This window comes from Bufo bufo, chromosome 5 (genome assembly GCF_905171765.1).
Source record: "Bufo bufo chromosome 5, aBufBuf1.1, whole genome shotgun sequence".
NCBI lineage: Eukaryota > Metazoa > Chordata > Amphibia > Anura > Bufonidae > Bufo > Bufo bufo.
This window is the reverse complement of record NC_053393.1, coordinates 465722001-465743842: the sequence shown is the minus strand read 5'-3', so window position 1 is coordinate 465743842 and position 21842 is coordinate 465722001. Positions and strand designations below refer to the sequence as shown.

The 21842-nt window shown below is 43.8% G+C and overlaps 1 protein-coding gene across 3 annotated transcripts in view; it reads left to right on the top strand.

Moving 5' to 3' along the window:
• Positions 1-21842, top strand: part of LOC121002332 (mitogen-activated protein kinase kinase kinase 3-like) — a 131522-nt gene that overhangs the window by 76745 nt on the left and 32935 nt on the right. For 2 of the 3 annotated variants that reach the window (XM_040433746.1, XM_040433749.1), the window contains exon 4: positions 16384-16424. In XM_040433746.1, the coding sequence (XP_040289680.1) occupies positions 16384-16424 (41 nt within the window). The remainder of the gene's footprint in view (positions 1-16383; positions 16425-21842) is intronic. The other variant, XM_040433748.1, reaches the window with a different exon arrangement.

The window sequence follows — 21842 nt, the reverse complement described above, 5'->3', positions numbered from 1 at the left end:
TTCACTCAAGTACCTGTTATCATGTATCTCCATGTATGGAACAGAAGAAGACCTAAATGGGACCTGTCACTACTCCTGACACGTCTGTTTTAGGCTGAGTTCACACGACCGTATGGCTTTTTCAGTGTTTTGCGGTCCGTCTTAAACGGATCCGTTGTTCCGTTTTTTGTTTCCGTTCCGTTTTTCCGTATGGCATATACAGTATACAGTAATTTCATAGAAAAAATTGGGCTGGGCATAACATTTTCAATAGATGGTTCCGCAAAAAACGGAACGGATACGGAAGACATACGGATGCATTTCCGTATGTGTTCCGTTTTTTTTGCGGACCCATTGACTTGAATGGAGCCACGGAACGTGATTTGCGGGCAATAATAGGACATGTTCTATCTTTTAACGGAACGGAAATACGGAAACGGAATGCATACGGAGTACATTCCGTTTTTTCTGCGGAACCATTGAAATCAATAGTTCCGTATACGGAACGCAAAAAACGGCCCGTAAACGGGGAAAAAAAACGGTCGTGTGAAAGAGGCCTTAGGCTGAGTTCACACGGGCGAGATTTCTGCGCGGGTGCAATGCGGGAGGTGAACGCATTGCACCCGCACTGAATCCGGACCCATTCATTTCTATGGGGCTGTGCACATGAGCGGTGATTTTCACGCATCACTTGTGCGTTGCGTGAAAATCGCAGCATGCTCTATATTGTGCGTTTATCACGTAACGCAGGCCCCATAGAAGTGAATGGGACTGAGTGAAAATCTCAAGCATCCGCAAGCAAGTGCGGATGCGGTGTGATTTTCACGCACGGTTGCTAGGAGACGATCGAGATGGAGACCCGATCATTATTATTTTCCCTTATAACATGGTTATAAGGGAAAATAATAGCATTCTTAATACAGAATGCATAGTACAATAGCGCTGGAGGGGTTAAATTTTTTTTTAAAAAATGTAACTCCCCTTAATCCACTTGTTCGCGCAGCCGGCATCTCTTCTGTCTTCTTCTTTGCTGTGTACAGGAAAAGGACCTGTGGTGATGTCACTCCGGTCATCACATGGTCCATCACATGATCTTTTACCATGGTAAAGAACTCTGCGGGGTGCCGTTCCTCTGTTATTCCTTCCAAACACTTACGAAGAAATCAACTGGGCGTTATCATGCCCCCTTGTCCCTGCACAGTCTGAGGGCTTGTTCGCACGACCGTTGCCCACACGATTATGTCACCCAAGACAGAAGGGTCTGGTGCTTTATTTTTACAGTTTCCATGACCTTTGAGCAATTCCAAATTCCCTTGTTTGCTAACAATGAAGTTTCTTTATGAAGGGAGCGGCCCTCAGTATTGGCCCTCTCTAAGGGCCCCATAGCAGCTGCACGGTCTGCCTCTAAAGTACGTACACACGTGGATATGGCACAGAGTGTACTCCGGATGGTAGAATAGTATCCAGCGAGATGTGCGGACTATGCAGAATAACATTCTATAACCTTTAAAAGATTGAAGTCATAAAAGTCATGAAAATTTCAGGATGTGCTGGGGGCTGCAAGCTCTTAATTGGAAGCAGGAACTGGGCACAGGCTCGCGTGTCACTTGTTTGCATGTGTTGTCTGTCAGTAACCTGGCAACTGCAGCAGAGCGCGAGCTCTGCAGCCACTTAGTGAGAAGACCTCTGTCCTGTCTCACATTTCAGGGGAAATCTTTTATTATGGAATATCACAAGTAAATCCAGATGTGGAGAGAGCCAAAAAAAAAGGGTTGGATTTCTGTGGGATGCAGACACCTGCTGTATTCCAGCCATGTTTGTGGAAAATCCTTGTCTTCTGAGCCCAGCTTGAGAAAAGAAGATCTTAGCTGTTGGTGAACCGTAGCTCTCATTTGCTGATTTTATCAACTTTATACAAAAGTACATCTCAGCGTCTTAACATTAACAGGTGAAAGGATGTCAGAGGAAAATGCTCTTTTATCATATTTATTCATAAGCTCTCAAAATAAACAACCTGGCGCCTGGACGAAGCATCACGTATGGCGCAAAACATCCGTCCTTCCGGATCCAAGGGGAAGGAGCCTGCGATGTATGCCTCCTGAGTCCATGGGTTATGACAGAATGTTTGATAGAGGAGGGGAAAGTACCAGAAGAAAGAGAGAGGATGAAAATTTCAGTTAGGTGAGTAGTGACAACTGGGGAGAGAGATTATTGGAAGAGGTGTGAGGGATTCGGGTCACTAATGCAGGTGGTAGGGTTAGAAGAAGAGAGCATCCTGGAGAATTCTTCTTCTGTGACTGGGTTAAATATAGGAAGAGAACCAGAGGAGGTGGTGGGGTAGAGAAAGTGGATCAGTGACACTTGGAGCCTCGAAAATAATTTCTTGCTGGATGTTTTTAATTTTCTCTCTGAAGTGGCCAGATCTTCAGCACAGAAGTCTGTAATAGGCAACTGCACTCAAAGATTGAGGAAAGATTTAAGTGTCAGAGTTTTATTTTTGGATGGTGAAGAGTTCCGGGTCATGAACTAGGTCTGTTTGGCAAGAGGGAGGGCAGAGTTGTAAGTTCTCAGCATAAGGGCTCGATCACATGACCGTGGTTTCGGTCCGCATCCGGACTCTGTTCCACTCTTTGGAGATTCGGATGCTGTCAGATCTGTAGACAGTTCTCCTTACTGCAGCAGGAAATTGCATTTTTGAAATCTGAAATATTTAAATTATCTGTTAAACAAACTCCAGCTAGGACTGCTTCAATGCCACTGCCACAGAGGACCCCCAGAAATGGCAGATGGGGTACTGTAGATTCTGGAAGACTAGTGGTGGATAGAAGACATGTCCCACAGTCGGTGGTTCTCCATAATTCATTTGCAGCACTCTCAGAATGTAAGGACAACATGGATATGGACTCAAGCACAGAGGGTGAAAAACCATCGACTCCTATGTCTAATGTATGCAAGACTGCAGCCAAGGACAAAAAAGATAAAGTGAAGTCTCAAAGGAAGCAGCTGTTGCTGGGTGATTCAATCATAAGAAGTGTGGAGCTTAAAGAAAATGGTTTTGTGAGATGTCTCCCTGGGGCTACTGCTAGAAGAGATAGAAGACGTATTATTAATATTGTTAAGCAAGCAAAGCAGGAAGGGGACGTGGATGTTCTTGTCCATCTAGGGACAAATGACCTGGCTTGCAATGAAGTGTCAGAGGTGAAAAAATCTTTTATCACACTTGGTAATGACGTACAGGATTTTGCATCCACCATTTCATTTTCTGAAGTTCTGCCTGTGCATAATGTTCAGAATGATAGGCAGAGGCGCATAAAGGAGTTCAACATATGGCTTGGTAAATGGTGTCAAGAGCAAGGATTTGGCTTTGTTTCTCATGATAGCTCTACTTGGAATAGAAAGGAACTGTACAAAAAAGATGGTTTGCATCTTTCTCTCAAAGGAACAAATGTACTTAGTGAACAACTCCAAGAATTTGCGAAAGAGTATTTAAACTAGGAAGGGGGGGGGCAAAAGAGTGAAAATAAAAGAGTCCAATTGCCCCCCGAAACAATGCCAGAACAGGTCAGAAGCACAGAGGTTAAGAAATGATAAGCTCAGAGTCCTGTCTACAAATGCTCGCAGTTTAGGTAAAAAAATCAATGAACTTGGGTCAATAATGGCATCTGAGAATGTAGATTTAGTGGCTGTTACGGAGACATGGTTTAATGAAAGAAATGACTGGGACATAACCATACCAGGGTACTCTTTATACAGAAGAGACAGAGAAGGCAAGAAAGGAGGAGGAGTGGCCCTGTATGTGAAAGATAGCATTAAATCTAACCAAATACAAGTTGGTGAGGCAAACATAGAGTCAGTTTGGGTTACGTTGCAGTTTGCTAACCATGCAGTAACTCGTGTAGGTGTGATATATAGACCACCTGGTCAAGTTAAAGAACTAGATGATCTACTAGTTGAAGAAATAGCTAAAATGACAATGAAAGGAGAAGTTATCATTATGGGAGATTTCAATCTTCCAGATATAAACTGGAAAACCAAAATAGCAAGTTCTACCAGGAGTACAGATATTCTAAATTCCCTACTGGGGTTATCTCTACAACAAGTGGTTGAGGAGCCAACCCGGAGGGAGGCCATTTTGGATTTGGTATTCACAAATGGGGATTCGGTATATGATGTCATTGTAGGCGAAACCTTGGGATCTAGTAAACACCAGTTAGTGTGGTTTAATATAAGAACTGTGAAAGAGTCCCACCACACAAAAACAAAAGTTTTAGACTTTAGAAAAACAGACTTTTCAAAAATGAAATCAGTCATAAATGAGTCCTTATCAGACTGGAACGGATTACATGGAGTCCAGGAGAAATGGGACTACTTAAAAGGTGCATTATTGAAGACTAGGGATCGACCGATATTGATTTTTTAGGGCCGATACCGATACCGATAATTTGTGAACTTTCAGGCCGATAGCCGATAATTTATACCGATATTCTGGGAATTTTCATTTTTGAGAAAAAAAAAATTCCTACACAAATCTGCTGAAAATTAATATGTTTATTGTTAATGTGTATTTTTTTTTGTTTATTGTTAATGTGTATTTTTTTTTTATAAATCTTTTTCATTTATACTTAATATTTTTGTGTTTTTTTTTTTACTAACTTTTAACCCCCTTAGGGACTAGAACCTTTGTCCTATTCACCCTGATAGATCTCTATCAGGGGGAATAGGATCTCACACTGTCCCTGCTGCTCTGTGCATAGTGCACACAGCAGCATGGAGCTGAACATGGCAGCCAGGGCTTCAATAGCATCCTGGCTGCCATGGTAACCGATCGGAGCCCCAGGCTTACACAGCTGGGGCTCCGATCGGAGGAGCAGGGGAGAGGGGATCCTGTGGCCACTGCCACCAATGAGTAATACTGGGTGGGGGGGCGCACTGCGCCCCCAATGTTTTAACTATTGGCTGGGATTGGGATGGGGGTGGGGGGCGCACTGCGCCACCAATGATTAATACTGGGGGGCTTGGGGGGGGCGCACTGCGCCACCAATGAAGATAAGTCTCTCGATCATTCATATACAGGAGGCGGGAGCTGGCTGCAGAATCACATAGCCGGCTCCCGACCTCTATCAGCGGTAGCTGTGATCCGCGGCACCTGAGGAGTTAACTACCGCGGACCGCAGCTATCGCTCATAGAGGTCGGGAGCCGGCTATGTGATTCTGCAGCCAGCTCCCGCCTCCTGTATATGAATGAATGAGAGGCTTATCTTCATTGGTGGCGCAGCGGCCACAGCCCCTCCCCTCCTCTTATGTTCTATCCCCTCATTGGCGGCAGCGGCAGCAGCAGCACAGGGGGAGGGAGACACTGCTTCCTTCTCCCCGGTGCTGCGGAGGGAACACAGAGCGCGCTGAGAGCAGCGCGATCTGTGTTCCCAATACGTTATCGGTATATCGGCAAAATAGATGCCGATACCGATAACGTTCAAAATCCTCAATATCGGCCGATAATATCGGCCAAACCGATAATCGGTCGATCCCTATTGAAGACAACAGAAAATTGCATTAGACTTGTCAGTAAAAGCAAAAAAAGGAAGAGACCACTGTGGCCCAAATCATTAAAAATAAAAAGCTAGCATTTTGTAATTATAAAAAAACCCAGAGCAATGAAGATAAGGAAATCTACAAGATTAGGCATAGAGAGGCCAAGCAAGTTATAAGAACTTCTAAAGCGCAGGCAGAAGAAAAACTAGCTCAGTCTATGAAAAAAGGGGATAAGACATTCTTCAGATATATAAATGAAAAAAGGAAATTAAAACAAGGAATAACTAAATTAAAAACAAAGGACGGAAGGTATGTAGAAGAGAATAAAGGGCTAGCCGACTGCCTTAATGAATACTTCTGTTCAGTTTTTACAAAAGAAAAAGGAGAAGGACCTCCACTAGAAAGAATGACTAATAAATCGTTTGATGCATGTATCTTTACAGAGGAAGATGTTCTAAGTTTGCTGTCTAAGGTGAAGACAAATAAGTCACAGGGGCCTGATGAGATACACCCAAAATTATTAAAAGAGCTTAGTGGTGAGCTGGCAAAACCGTTAACAGATTTATTTAACCAATCATTAGTAACAGGAGTCGTCCCGGAAGATTGGAAATTGGCAAATGTCGTGCCCATTCACAAGAAAGGTAGTAGGGAGGAATCGAGTAACTATAGACCAGTGAGTCTGACATCAATAGTAGGCAAATTAATGGAAACCCTATTAAAGGATAGGATTGTGGAACATCTAAAATCCCATGGATTGCAAGATGAAAAACAACATGGGTTTACTTCAGGGAGATCATGTCAAACAAATCTTACAGATTTTTTTGACTGGGTGACTAAAATAATAGACGGTGGAGGTGCAGTAGACATCGCATATCTAGATTTTAGTAAGGCTTTTGACACTGTCCCACATAGAAGACTTATCAATAAACTGCAGTCATTGAGCATGGACTCCCATATTGTTGAGTGGATTAGGCAGTGGCTGAGTGACAGACAACAGAGGGTTGTAGTCAATGGAGAACATTCAAAACAAGGTCATGTTACCAGTGGGGTTCCACAGGGATCTGTACTGGGACCAATTTTGTTTAATATCTTCATAAGTGATATTGCAAAAGGCCTCGAGGGTAAGGTTTGTCTTTTTGCTGATGACACAAAGATATGTAACAGGGTTGATGTTCCTGGAGGGAAACGCCAAATGGAAAAGGATTTAGGAAAACTAGAAGAATGGTCAGAACTCTGGCAACTGAAATTTAATGTGGATAAGTGCAAGATAATGCACCTGGGGCGTAAAAACCCAAGGGCAGAATATAGAATATTTGACACAGTCCTGACCTCAGTATCTGAGGAAAGGGATTTAGGAGTAATTATTTCAGAAGACTTAAAGGTGGGAAGACAATGTAATAGAGCAGCATGAAATGCCAGCAGAATGCTTGGATGTATAGGGAGAGGTATAAGCAGTAGAAAGAGTGAAGTGCTTATGCCGCTGTACAGAACACTGGTGAGACCTCACTTGGAGTATTGTGCGCAGTACTGGAGGCCATATCTCCAGAAGGATATAGATACTCTAGAGAGAGTTCAGAGAAGAGCTACTAAACTAGTACATGGATTGCAGGATAAAACTTACCAGGAAAGGTTAAAGGACCTTAATATGTATAGCTTGGAAGAAAGAAGAGACAGAGGGGATATGATAGAAACATTTAAATACATAAAGGGAATCAACTCGGTAAAGGAGGAGAGCATATTTAAAAGAAGAAAAACTACCACAAGAGGACACAGTTTTAAATTAGAGGGGCAAAGGTTTAAAAGTAATATAAGGAAGTATTACTTTACTGAGAGAGTAGTGGATGCAGGGAATAGCCTTCCTGCAGAAGTGGTAGCTGCAAATACAGTGAAGGGGTTTAAGCATGCATGGGATAGGCATAAGGCTATCCTTCATATAAGATAGGGCCGGGGGCTATCCATAGTATTCAGTATATTGGGCAGACTAGATGGGCCAAATGGTTCTTATCTGCCGACACATTCTATGTTTCTATGTTTCTATGTTAACTTGACATTTAAACTGTTAAATACAGTTGCAGCAAACATCAACTTGACTTTTTCATTGACTTTAGTTGTGTTGCCAGTTTTTAACATTTGTTGCACCTGTGCATTTTACCTGTTAAGTGTCCCGTTAACATTTGCAACATCTTTTTGAGATTATTGTAGTTTATTGAATGGAAATATGGTGGAAAATACCTCTGGTTGTCCTTTTAAGGACATCTAAACCATTCTACACATAAACCATAAAAGATTCTATAAAACAGCCTTCATTAAAGTGTCAGTACGAGTATCTGGGAACAAACTGGTACGAGATACCTGGTTTTCAGACAGTGTGTAATACTTTTATAGGTTTGTTGTACCTCCTCGTAAGCATTTGTCCACAGTCTTAGGGCTGGACCGTGTTTTCTCCTGGAAGACATCCAGCTTCCTCCTTAGATAGTGACATGGATAATTGATAGTAAAGATGGGAGGAAGTTCAGCTTCCTTGTATTGGGACATAACCAAATTCATATTTCTCATGTTTTATTATTTTTATTTTACAATGCTTAAACGACATAAACGGCACATTTGCATTTTCCCCGTAGATTAAACTTTAGTTATAGTTTTAAGGAGGGTCATCTGTTTAAGGCCTCATGCATACAGCTGTATCCGTATTGAGGTCCGCAAAACAGATTCCACAAAATGCAGATACCGGCTAGGTGTGCATCCCGCACTTTCCCTGGGCCCCATTGTCGAAATGCTTATTCTTGTCCACAAAACTTATGCTCCATGATTTGCAGCACGGCCACACGAATGCAGACAGCACACGGATGACATTTGTGTGCTGTCTGCATTTTTTGCAGCCCCATACAAATTAATGGGTCCACGTGCGATCCGCAAAAAATACGGCCGTGTGCATGAGACCTTAGTGACGGAAAAGGTCCATGTTATTCTTGAGAAAAATCTGCAATGTATCAGAATTCACTTCATAATGGGCAGCAAGTCCAGTATTTTCTTGTAATCTAATCCACTCCACACACACTGCCTTCCCCCATATGTCCCACTGGAAAAAAAACTGGCAAGATAGACTAGGGTGTGTTATAGTAGGGTGTGTCATATGCTGTGTTAGTTAGAAATAATACTCACGATTTCCCTATTTCTTTGCGTTATTTTCTTGGTGCAACTAATCATTACTACTCCTGGGGTTGTTTCCAGTTATATCTAAGTCGCTCATAAAACTTCATCCTCCACAGAGTTGTCATACTGACATTGCACAATTCAATGTTTCAGATGATAATGAAGTGTAGGAGTACGGATATGTTAGCTTGGAATGTCACATACGTTCAATATCGGATTTACCTCTCAGGAACCTTTAGAAACAATGGGGGAGATTTATCAAATCAGATTCGACCTTTCATTTTCCAAAGGAGCTCTGAAAAATGAAAGATGGAATCTGATTGGTTGCTACTGGCAGATTTACACCAGTTTTAATGAATCTCTCCCAATATCTTGGGAGCCTAGTTTAGTAAATAATTGCATTCCCCATGAGATAACTATTCAGGAGAAAATTTTCTAAGAACTTTGGGGCGCATTTATTGTACGACTGACGTTTTAGACGCCGTTCTTAATAAAGCCCTGCACTATCGGTGGATCTGCCACAGTTATGTAGAGGTGCCGGCCTCTACATAACTTTGACGGATCCACCACCTCTTCTAAATGTAAAACGGCTTCCTAACTGTCTTACATTTAGACCATTTTCTACGCCTAAAACAGACATAGAAAATGGTACTCTGACGGCCTCGGTGTTGTGCGCCGTGACACATTGCCGTGCATGCTGGTTGCCAGGGGCAACGCCTTGTTTTCACAGCATGTATGTGCTTTGCTCCCCTTTTCCTGGTTCCTCCCCTGTCTGGTGCTGGAGGGGTTAACTTACTAGCTGGGTGTGTGGCCACTTGGTTTTTATCACCTGTGGCTTCCAGGCTGGAGTCAGTTGTACTCCAGCCTTTGTTGGTGCTGGAGCTTGCTCCTGTCCTGGGTGTTTTATCTGCCCAGTCCTTGAGGGCCACCTAGTGGGACATCAATGTCTCCCCGATGTCTTCTATGTCATCCCGTTGTCTACTTTCCCTTCACCCTTGTTCTCTTTACAGGTGGGGGCCCCAGAGATTGTACTCCTTCCTATCAGACATATATGTATACTTGTATTATGTGCACACTTCCTATGCTGTGGGTATACATTAGGCCCTGATTTATCATAACTGGCGTGAAGGAAAACTGGCTTAGTTGCCCATAGCAACCATTCAGATTCCACCTTTCATGTTCCAAAGGAGCTCTGAAAAATGAAAGGTGGAATCTGATTGGTTGCCATGGGCAGCTAAGTCAGTTTTCCTTTACACCAGTTTTAATAAATCTACCTCCCAAATGTTCAGCCAGTTATTCTATATCTATTTGTGTTGACATGCAAGTCCAGCAGATTTCTATGGCCAAGTTTATTTTCTTTGGAACTTGGCCATTGCAGATTGTCGTATTTGGAGAAGTGACCGGAGTGGACGGAAGTTTTGGGACGGCTTTGTTTTTTGGCATGCCTGCATAACACACACACAGTCTATCACTGCTCACTCTTCCAGTGCTGGAGGCAAATATCACCTGGACTTTCCATTGTATGTTTTTCCTGCAAAGCCTATGAACTTTGGCAAGTTTTCGTAATTAAAGAAAACTAAATTCAGAATAAAAATATATCTCATTGGGGATAAGATATTGGACTTCCCTGGTGTCCCATGTCTGCTTCCTTTGTGGTTCTGGGGATGTGGATGGGTCGATGCCTAGTTGCCCAAGATATTAGAGGTGTTGATGCCTTCTTTTCTATTGGTCTAGAGTAGTTGGTGTCTGCTTCACTGGTGGTCTAGAAAATTGCAGAGAGGAATATCTGCTTTCCTGGTGGTCTAGGGTTGTGTAGGGGTTAAATGCATGCTTTTCTGTCTCCTGAAGCGGTTAATGTCTGGTTCTCTGGTAGTCTAGGGTATTGAGGGAATTAATACTTGGGGTCCAGTGGGTTCACTTGTGTTCAGTCTCTTTCACTAAAAGATGAATGCCATGTGTGTGTTGGTTGTACGCAATGATGCCAGGAGGGACGGAGAGGACCGAGTGCTGTTTAGTGTCTCAGTGAGATTCGTAAGATCTCTATGCAATCATTGCAGGGGTTATCTGGGATTTGAGGAAAAGGTCTGCTTTTTTTCTTGCCAGAAAAAAGAGCCCCACCTGTCCATAGACTGTGACTGGTACTGTAAATCATCCTCATACAAAAGAGGTTTTGCACTGAAATACTAGGCCTGGACCATGAGCATGAGTGGCACTGTTTCTGGGGGGGGGGGCTTGCATGTCCCATGTAATAATAATTTTGAAGCATCATTTCACAAAGCTCTGTGTTGTGCCATTCCTCTGTTATTCCTTTCAGAATAAATTGCCAGCAGTCTGCCATAAAGGTCCATCTGGGTGTAACCTGTTGGGGGGGTGTCCCTGCACAGCCTAAAGCTGGCCATACACATTCTACTTTTGTCAGCTAAACGAGAACGTCAGGTTCCTCCAACTCACTACTGTCGGAGAAGATGAGAACTGGACTATATGAATGTTTTTGCCTGATTCTTTTGTTCTCCTAGTACAGGCATGCTCAACCTGCGGCCCTCCAGCTGTTGCAAAGCTACAACTCCCATCATTCCCAGACAGCCTACAGCTATCATTCTACAGAAGGGCATCGTGGGAGTTGTAGTTTTACAACAGCTAGAGGGCCGCAGGTTGAGCATCCCTGTCCTAGTAAATAAGCCACCTCTTTCTTCACTCCCTCCATAGCATACGCAGACAGGTTCGACCAAGCTGAACATGTATGTGTATGGAGGAGTCAGGAGAGATGTCCGTTGGCCAAATGATTGTTCAGCCAACAGCTATTGAATGTCTTTGGATAGTGTAAAGCTGCCCAATCAATGCTGCCAGTGTCATATGGTAAAGGGACACACCCCCAACTGGTAACACCCTTCTGGACTTTCAATACAGACTGCTAGCAATTCATTCATAACTTATGAGGGACGCAGTTTGAGGATGCCTGCCATAGAGGCAGACCTGAGCCCTTGGAGAGAGAGCTGTATTTGGTCCCACTCCAGGCGGTACTAGATACTAAGCAGAACCTTTTGCATATTTTGGAGAACTGGCCCAAAGATCATGGAAAGGTCTTAGATGGGAAAACTTGACGCTATAACAGGAGTCCATTTAGATTTTTCCTAAGGGACTCCTCTTCTATGTACACCTCTCTCTGCCTGATTTGTGCTGACCTCATGCACAATTTCCTCTTCTTTCATATCTTTAGCACATCTACCTTTTTTTTTTTTTTTTCTAAACTGGATATAACATTCCCTTAATGCTTTTTAGCACTGGATAGTTGTCAACAGATTTTGGGTAATTTGTTAAGCAAACATTACGAGTACTAGATTCTCCTCTGGGTAAATAATGCTGACCTCACTCATTGAGATGTTTAGGCAATAGGCAATGCTAGTTAATTAACCTCAGGGTAAGTACAAACAGTCTGAATGCCTCACGTGGCTAAATGGCCCCACGATTTTCAATTAGATTGCATTCACACGACCATGTCTGTTTTGTGGACCACAAACCTCACATCTGTTGTCCAAAGAAATAAAACCCTTCTTCAGCAGTAAATGTGATAAAATAACAATAGAAATAAATACCATTTTTCTCTCCTGCCTTTATCTTCCTGGCTGCAGCGGTCACGTCCTGTACACACCATATCATCGTGCAGCCGATGACTGGCTTGACTGCTGAGGCTAATGATTGGCTGCAGCAGTGACATAGTGTGTATAGGACGTCACTTCTGCTGCCAGAAAAACCAAATACTGGCGGAGAGAAAGGGAGCATGGCGCAGGAGAGAGAAAAACAGTAAGTATGACATTTATTACAAATGACTTTTATTGCATTTACTGTCGCTGGGTTGGGGGTTATTTTACTTGGACAACCCCTTAACCAACCTGTCATTCCTATCAATAAGAAAACCCTGTGGTGATAACTAACATATCAGACTAGGAAAACGCTGAAATTACCACATTGTGGAAAACCAAAGCCAGTCTGCTCATTGTGGGGCCTGATTTAATTTTTTGAGGCTAAAGAAAACTTGCAAACCAGCCATTTATTGCATTTCGAAACAATTGAATTGAGGCTAAGGCTACTTTCACACTAGCGTTGTTTAAATCCGGCGTTCAATTCCGACACCGGAACTGCCCGCCGGATCCGGAAAAACGTGTGAAAACGGATTACGTTTGAATCCTGATCAGGATTTTGATCACAATGAAAAAATGCATTGGAAAAAACGGATCCGCCATTTATGGACTTTAACTTTTTTTTTCAAATTTTTCGGGTTTAACATGCAAAAGCCGGATCCGGTTTGACTGAACACACGGCACCAAATCCGGGTTTAATGCAAGTCAATGGGAAAAAGACCGGATCCGGCGTTCAGTCAAAGTGTTCAGGATTTTTGGCCGGAGGTAAAAATACAACATGCTACGGTTTGCTGAAAAGCCTGATCAGTCAAAAAGACTGAACTGAAGACATCATGAACGGATTACTCTCCATTCTGAGTGCATTAGGATAAAACTGATCAGTTCTTTTCCGGATTTGAGCCCCTAGGACGGAACTCAGCGCCGGAAAAGAAAAACGCTAGTGTGAAAGTACCCTAAGTCCACATCTGCGGAAGGTATTCTGGTATTGTGTTCCAGAGGAGTAACAGAATACTAATATTGCCGTATCCAACATAACCACCGAAACCCGTTTACTATAATGGGGTCTGTCGGTTTCCAACTAGAAAAAAAAAAAATGCTGCGTGCAACCGCTGCTTCTGCCGGAACAGAATACCGGAGGCCCTGCCACAGATGCGGATGTAGCCTAAGCAATATTTCATTCAATGAAAAAAAATCTGTGTGAAGATGTAAACTACAGTGGATGATCCTGCCTGATAGTCTACGTACTGGCTGAAGATGATGAGATGTCATCGGTCAGTGCAGGGGTTAAGGCTAAGTTTTAACAGCTGGATATTATTCAGTGCTCAGTGAGAGCAAATAGGAGGAACTTGCTTTTTCCACGTCATCAGGAGAATGAGATTATGGAAACTCGAGGCTTTTATGTTCTCGGCTTTCAGACAAGTTGTAAATACATGAAATTCTTCAGGCCGCCCACACAAGAACGATTATTTTTTAATCAAGAGACATCGAGGTGTGTCACTGAGACACAAGTAACCAGTGCGGCTAGATCAGCCATGGCACCACACTAGTAATGCACCATGCATGCTACATGTGTGCACTCTAAAATAAGATAAAATTGCACCTCATAGTTTGCATCTTTTTATTATAGCTTTATTCCTATTGAACTTTTTACTTCTTTTTCAGTTCTTTGGTTTACATTTTTATGCATTGTAGAAAAAATACTCAGTTTTAATCTGGAAGCATCCAAAAAGCTGCTGTTTATGGACCCTTCATTTTTATTATTTATCTGCATTTGTTAGTGTTTCTGTTTATTCCTGTGTATATTGCCATAAGAGATACATTGAGGGTGTGGCACACACATTACTGCATTGTGTGGATGGGCTGTTGGCTGCATGCAGCCATTGTATCCAGGGCTGTAGAGTTGAAGTTCGTTTTGGGTGGAGTTGTAGTCGTAAGAAATGTAACAACTCCGATTCCAGCTTATAAAAATATCTGTTATTAATATTATGTATTTTATTAAAGGGGTTTTCCAACAGTTTTTTTTTTTTTGCCGATGATTATCATGATGATGAACACGGTTAGCTTATAAGCATCTGGAAACCCCGCCAATCAGCTGTTTGAGAAGGCAGCAGTGCTCACAGTAGTGCCGCGTCCTTCCCTCTGCTTACCAAGCCCATCGACGCGCGCCGTACATTGTATAGTGGATATGCTTGTTATTGCTGCTCATCCCTATTCACTTGAATTTGGCTGGGCTGAACCTGGGCCCCGTGACCGATATACGTGACATTACATGGCCTAGGAAAAGCTCTAGATGACTGCAGCGCTACTTCGAGCGCCATCGCCTTATCAAACAGCTGATTGGCAGGAGTACCCAGGTGTCAGACCCCCACCAATCAGATACTGAGTATAGGTCACTGGTAAAAACGAAAAAAAAACTTGGAAAACCCCTTAAACTTTTGTAGTAATTTAGAAAAGTTTAGAAATGTTAATCAGAAATATATTTTATATTCTATCAATCTAAATCTGCTATTTACATATATCGAAAACAGCAGGATGTTCTGGTGATGAATAAAAATTAATTCTGACCTCTCCTGTGTTCTGTCCTGTCCTTATACCATCAACAGTGATAAACAGGGTGTTATAGTGGTGATTGAGGATCAGTTCTCACCTCTCCTGTAGTGTCTCCTGTCCTTATACTATAAAAATTGATAAGCAAGGTGTTCAAGTGGTGATAGATAATCAGTTCTCACCTCTCCTGTAGTGTCTCCTGTCCTTATACTATAAAAAGTGATAAGCAAGGTGTTCAAGTGGTGATAGATAATCAGTTCTCACCTCTCCTGTGTTCTCCCCTGTCCCTATATTATAAACAGTGATAAGCAGGGTGTTCTAGTGGTGATAGATAATCAGTTCTCTCCTTTCATGTATTCTCTCCTGTCCCTTATACTAGATATCTTCATGCTGCTTCAAGGCCCTTAGGTAAAATGGCGGAAACTGCGTTGCACATGCCCAGTAGTGGAGTTCCTACTTCAGAGGAGGAAATTCACTACTGGAAAGGCCTGCAGTCATCTCAGAACTGCTGGACAGAACAGGAAGACAGTATTGACAGGGTTGTCTGGGAAAAAGTATCAGCAGCCTGTCTCCAATATGGGAATAATCATAATTGCCTACTTTCCACCACTCTGGTCATGCATGCTGCTCTTGTTTGTCCACCTTCCATTCCGTGGCTTGTTTACTTCCTCCCCAGCATTGGCATGTCATCTGCTCCACTGCCAATAACTGGCTTCAGCGGTGTTGCGTCTTTTGTGGACACGTCACAACTGAATAGCCATTGGCTACAGCGGAGCAGATGATTGCACCCATGCTGGGGATAAAGTAAAAAAGCTGCCGATTGAAAAATAGACACTCGAGAGCCTGAGTGCATTATCGAGGCCGCAGATAAGTACGAATCTTCCCATAGCAGAGGCAGGCTGCGAGTACCTATGGAAACATATCTATTTCCAGACTACCTTTTTATGGCAAGCTAATTTGAAGGCATATTTATAACCTAATCGTACATGTTCTGTCAGTCGCTGATCTAATAAGAAGGGTCGATGCAGTACACCTAGGGTTGGATGTCCCATGTAACAGCGCGGCCAAAAGCTCCAAGTCTCAAAATCCAAGCACAGTCAGCATCAGGTAGTCTGAGAAGATGGTTTCTAGGTCACCGATATTTTATAAAACCACAAGCATATATCACTTAAATGCTAATGTTAATTGAAGGAAGACACTCATTTCAAATGGAATCTGTCAAGATATCTCTGAGGGCAGTATACAGTAACATCAGGCATGCTGATCGCAGACAATATTTTTTTTTTGGGCAATTAGCCTATATATTCTGGCTGAACATAATTTTTATTTCTTACAGCGTGCTGCCAGCTCTGTGAACGAGGAGTCTAATGAATTCATAAGATTTGGGTTCTCCTGTGCTCCAGCTGCTGATTGACAGCTTTCTCCCTATGCACAGTAATGGGCTGCAGTCAGCCTTCCTGACACTACCGCATGCTGCCCTCTTAAAAACTTCTCATTTTGAAATGTAACTAACTGCTGTAATATCTTCTGTCAGCAGGATGCCCGGATCAAGTTCGAATACAATGGAGAGAAGAGGTAGGTGCTCCTGCTTGGCACAGACGTTTCCATAAATAACACACTGATCTGAACCCTAATGATAGTGTCAGGTGCTAACAAAAAGCAGTACCTTCAGTACCTGACACTGTCCTAAGGCCTCCTGCACACGACCGTTGTGTGCACCCGTGGCCGTTGTGCCGTTTTCCGTTTTTTTTTTTCGCGGACCCATTGACTTTCAATGGGTCCGTGGAAAAATCGGAAAATGCACCGTTTTGCAGCCGCATCCATGATCCATGTTTCCTGGCCGTGAAAAAAATATGACCTGTCCAATTTTTTTTACGGCCAACGGTTCACGGACCCATTCAAGTCAATGGGTCCGTGAAAGAACACGGATGCACACAAGATTGGCATCCGTGTCCGTGATCCGTGGCCGTAGGTTAGTTTTTATACAGACGGATCCGAAGATCCGTCTGCATAAAAGCTTTTTCATAGCTGAGTTTTCACTTCGTGAAAACTCAGAACCGACAGTATATTCTAACACAGAGGCGTTCCCATGGTGATGGGGACGCTTCAGGTTAGAATATACTAACAGAACTGTGTACATGACTGCCCCCTGCTGCCTGGAAGGTGCTGCCAGGCAGCAGGGGGCAGCCCCCCCCCCCCCCCTGTAGTTAACACATTGGTGGCCAGTGTGGCCGGCCCCCCCCCCCCCTCCCTCCCCTGTAGTTAACTCATTGGTGGCCAGTGCGGCCGGCCCCCCCTCCTCCCCTGTAGTTAACTCATTGGTGGCCAGTGGGCCCCCCCCTCCCCTGTAGTTAACTCATTGGTGGCCAGTGTGGCCGGCCCCCCTCCCTCCCCTGTAGTTAACTCGTTGGTGGCCAGTGGGCTTTCTCCCCTCCCTCCCCCTCCTAATTAAAATCTCCCCCCTATCATTGGTGGCAGCGGAGTGTACCGATCGGAGTCCCAGTTTAATCGCTGGGGCTCCGATCGGTAACCATGGCAACCAGGACGCTACTGCAGTCCCGGTTGCCATGGTTACTTAGCAATTTGTAGAACCATTATACTTACCTGCGAGCTGCGATGGTCTGCGTCCGGTCGGGAGCTCCTCCTACTGGTAAGTGACAGGTCCGGCCGAGAGCTCCTCCTACTGGTAAGTGACAGGCAGCAGGGGGCAGTCATGTACACAGTTCTTTTAGTATATTCTAACCTGAAGCGTCCCCATCACCATGGGAACGCCTCTGTGTTAGAATATACTGTCGGATTTGAGTTTCACGATGTAACTCAAATCTGACGGTATATTCTAACATAGAGGCGTTCCCATGGTGATGGGGACGCTTCAAGTTAAAATATACCATCGGATTGGAGAAAACTCTGATCCGATGGTATATTAACTCCTGACTTTACATTGAAAGTCAATGGGGGACGGATCCGTTTGAAATTGCACCATATTGTGTCAACGTCAAACGGATCCGTCCCCATTGACTTGCATTGTAATTCAGGACGGATCCGTTTGGCTCCGCACGGCCAGGCGGACACCAAAACGACTTTTTTTTTCATGTCCGTGGATCCTCCAAAAATCAAGGAAGGCCCACGGACGAAAAAACGGTCACGGATCACGGAAAAACGGAACCCCGTTTTGCGGACCGCAAAAAAATACGGTCGTGTGCATGAGGCCTAAGTCTTAGTTGAGATGCCAAGTGAACTGCAAGCTACTAGGACACTGCAGTAAGAAGAAATCCAGCAATGTGAATACGTTCTTACACTGTTTATGATACCACATGTAAAGGTGAGGTTTTGGTGCTCTGTTCACATGATGCTTTGCTGCACAGTAGGTGATGTGTCCCAGACAGGGGCGTAGCTAAAGGCTCATGGGCCCTCGTGCAAGAGTTCAGCTTGGGCCCCCCTTCCTATAGTGCTTTGTGGCCAGGGGCAGGGAAGCACACAGCCTTTGTGCTGCCTGAGGCAGAAATTTAAACAGCACCCCCGCCCCATGCCAAATACTTGACCTAACCCCTTCCCTCCAGTCAGAGGTCTAACTTGAACAACATGCACTTTCTATAATACTGGTGTCTTCATATGCGGCACAAGGGTCGTTGGGCCCCCTCAGGCTCCTGGGCCCGACTGCTACCTCTGCACCCCCTATAGCTACGCCCCTGGTCCCAGAGCTAGTGGGGCTTAGCCTCGCAGCAGGGGCGCTGCAGGGTTGTCCCCTCTAAACAGGTGCTATGTGTAGCAGAGTTTGTGACAAAGTAGTGTAGTGACCCACTTGAAAGAAGTCTCCATGAGGTTGACACGTGTGGGCTTATGTATTTTGATCATAACATATGGAAGGAGCCACTGGTTAATGGTTTTAGGCTTTGCTTAGATGCAGTAGATCAGTGCCTAGCATGTGGATTCTCAGCACCGTCTTTTCCTACAGTTGATGTATTTGGATTTCTGATGTGTTGCAAAGCCGTACAACATGTGTTATAGCCAAACTCGCCATGTAGCCCCAGCCTTACTTCTCTTATCGGGTGTTTCCCAGTCCAGTCAGCCTGCTGGAAAATAATGGGGTGTGTTCTAAGTAATGAAAAACACACCTACTAGATGGATGTAAGTGGAAAATATTGGAAACGTCTACCTGAAAGAATTGTACGAAAGGTGCTTCATTGTACAGGAGTATGAAATTACAGACCTGAAGCCTAATGCCTCATTCACATGTCAGGGTATGGTCAGTGATTTTAAGCCAAAACCAGGTGCGGCTCTAAACACAGGTGCAGATCTTTCCCTTATACCTTATGTCTGTGGAGGCTCCAGTCCTGGTTTTGGCTCAGAATCACTGATGGAAATCACTGACCAAACACTGATGTATGAATGAGGAATAAAACTGATTAGGTGTCCTCTTTTCAAGGGCATCTGTCAGCAGATTTGTATGAGACCAGGACGAGGCCGGGGTGATCACGTTAAAGAGGTTATCCAATTTCTCAACACCCTCCCCCCCCCCCCCCCCCCCCCCATGTGCCAGGCCCCTCACCAAATCATTCTGAATGGAAAAGGATCCGCTCAGAATGCATCAGTTTGCCTCCGTTCAGTCTCCATTCCGCTTTGGAGACTGACACCAGTTTTGGTGTCCATCTGATGAAACTGAGCCAAATGGATCCGTCCTGGCACACAATGTAAGTCAATGGGGACAGATCCGTTTTCTTTGACACAATCTGGCACAATAGAAAACAGATCCGTCCTCCATTGACTTTCAATGGTCTTCATGACGGATCCGTCTTGGCTACGTTAAAGATAATACAACCGGATCCGTTCTGAACGGATGCAGACGGTTGTATTATCTGAACGGATCTGTCTGTGCAGATTCATAACTGATCCGCACCAAACGCAAGTGTGAAAGTAGCCTTAAGTGATGGCCTATCTATCACTAGCTGATCGGTGGGGAACCAACACACTGAACTCCCGGCTGATCAGGTATATCTCTGGTGCTGGAGCCACACAGCACCCTCAACCTTGTAATAAAGGGAGCTTGTTACTACAGGGTAGTACTAGTGGGAGCAGCACTGCAGTGAAGAGCTCTGTCCTTCACGGTTGACAATACTGTGTCTCTTCCAGCGAGAGAATTACACCGAACACCGGATAGGCTTGAGTACGGGGTGTTGCATAGGATAGGACATTATTCAGTAAATGATGGACAACCCCCTTAATTTGAGTGGAATCTGATCTGATTTTCAAGTTTTACACCAAAGAATTTTGAGGTGTTCTTCCCACAAATTAATGATGGTAGAGGAAACACTAGGTAAACTCTAAAAAATAAAAAAAAATAAAAAAATGGCATCAGTGGGTTAACCCTATTGTAAGGGGGCACAAAAGGGGCAGCACTGTTGTGGAGGAACACTAAGGGAGCAGCACTATTGTGAGAGAGCACTAAGGGGGCAAGATTATTATAAAGGGGCACGTAGTGGACAGCACTGTTGTGAGAGGGCACTAAGGGGACAACACTATAATAAGGAGGTACTAAGGGGCAGCATTATTGTGAAGAGGCGCTAAGGTGGTTTTCTACTGTGTACGAATACCAGGGAGGGATAATGAAGGGGGCATTCTATTGTGTGGGGATACTAAGGGAGCATAACTACTACTTTGGGCACTAAGGTAGCTGTCTATTGGGGGCACTAAGGAAGCATTCTTTTGTGAAGGGGGCACTAAGGGGGCATAACTATTGTTTTGGGGCACAAATGGGACTGGGTGAGATTGGACGTGTATAAATAAGCATTGGGCTGAGTTAGACGTGTGGCTTAGTGTAAAAACATTTACCACAACACACACCGATCTTGTCCCACCTTGACCTTTTCAAAAGTTGAGAGATATGTCACTGGACTTGCTAAAAGAAGCATTGTGAGCGTGTCCAGACACATAATCACTGCCGTCATTACACTTACCAGGGAGCAGGTGACGGGGGCTGTTGTGCAGGCCCAGCAAATACCACCAGTCTATGGTGCCCTGCTATTACTCAGACACCTGTGGTTTATCTTTACTGGTAAAAGCACGAGACATGTATTTGGTTACATTGAAAAATAGGAAAAAGCTAAAATAGTCACAGTGGAAACTTCTGCCAGCTTGCCAAATCTACCCCTTGAGATTTCTGTTGCTGGACATCCATATAACAAGAGGTTTAACATGTCTCAGCCATTAGGCAGCAATACGTCTCAGTCAGGCACTCAAGACATAATAACACTTCCACTGATTTATGGAATCAGTTGCAAACGTTCTGGATGAAAATACAGGCATATGTGAGTCATCTCCAGAAGGCACTGGTCAAAGAAGCATGGCTTGTGCCAGATCCAGCAGATTCACAGCTACAGTCTTCAAAGACATTACTCATAGCACAATATTTTCAGTGTATCTATCCACAGATCCGTTCTGTGCAAGGCATCCTATTGAATCACCATGGGGCCCCCGTGTCTGATTTTTGCAGGCATCTATTATCTTTAAGTGCTATGTACGCCTTTGGGGGCATTTTTTTAATTATTGCATTGTACTCATTATGAGCTAAAGATTACTTTTTTCAATGTGTCTTTATTAAAAATATGGAGTCCTTTTCTCTGTACTGAACTGAGATGCTCTACTAGCAGGATCTGAATTTTCTCTCTGATCCGTCAGACAGGGAGCTACTCTCAGACCTTATAAACACTCATCAAAGCTCAATCCTTATCTTACTGATAAGAATGTGGTTTAAATAAGTGTTTATGACCCCTTAGTAATTTAGAGATAAGGTTTATTAGATGACTGCCACAAAGTTAAAGTAGGACGGACACAGCCTAAAAAATCCTTTGTCAGAAGGGCTCAATATTTTTAATAAAGGTCAATGAGTAAAATTCTATTATAAAAAAAAAATGTTGCCCCCAAAGGTGTACATATTTCACGTGCAGCAGATTTGTTATAGAAAGTTCTGCACTTGGTGCGAAAACATCTGCATTC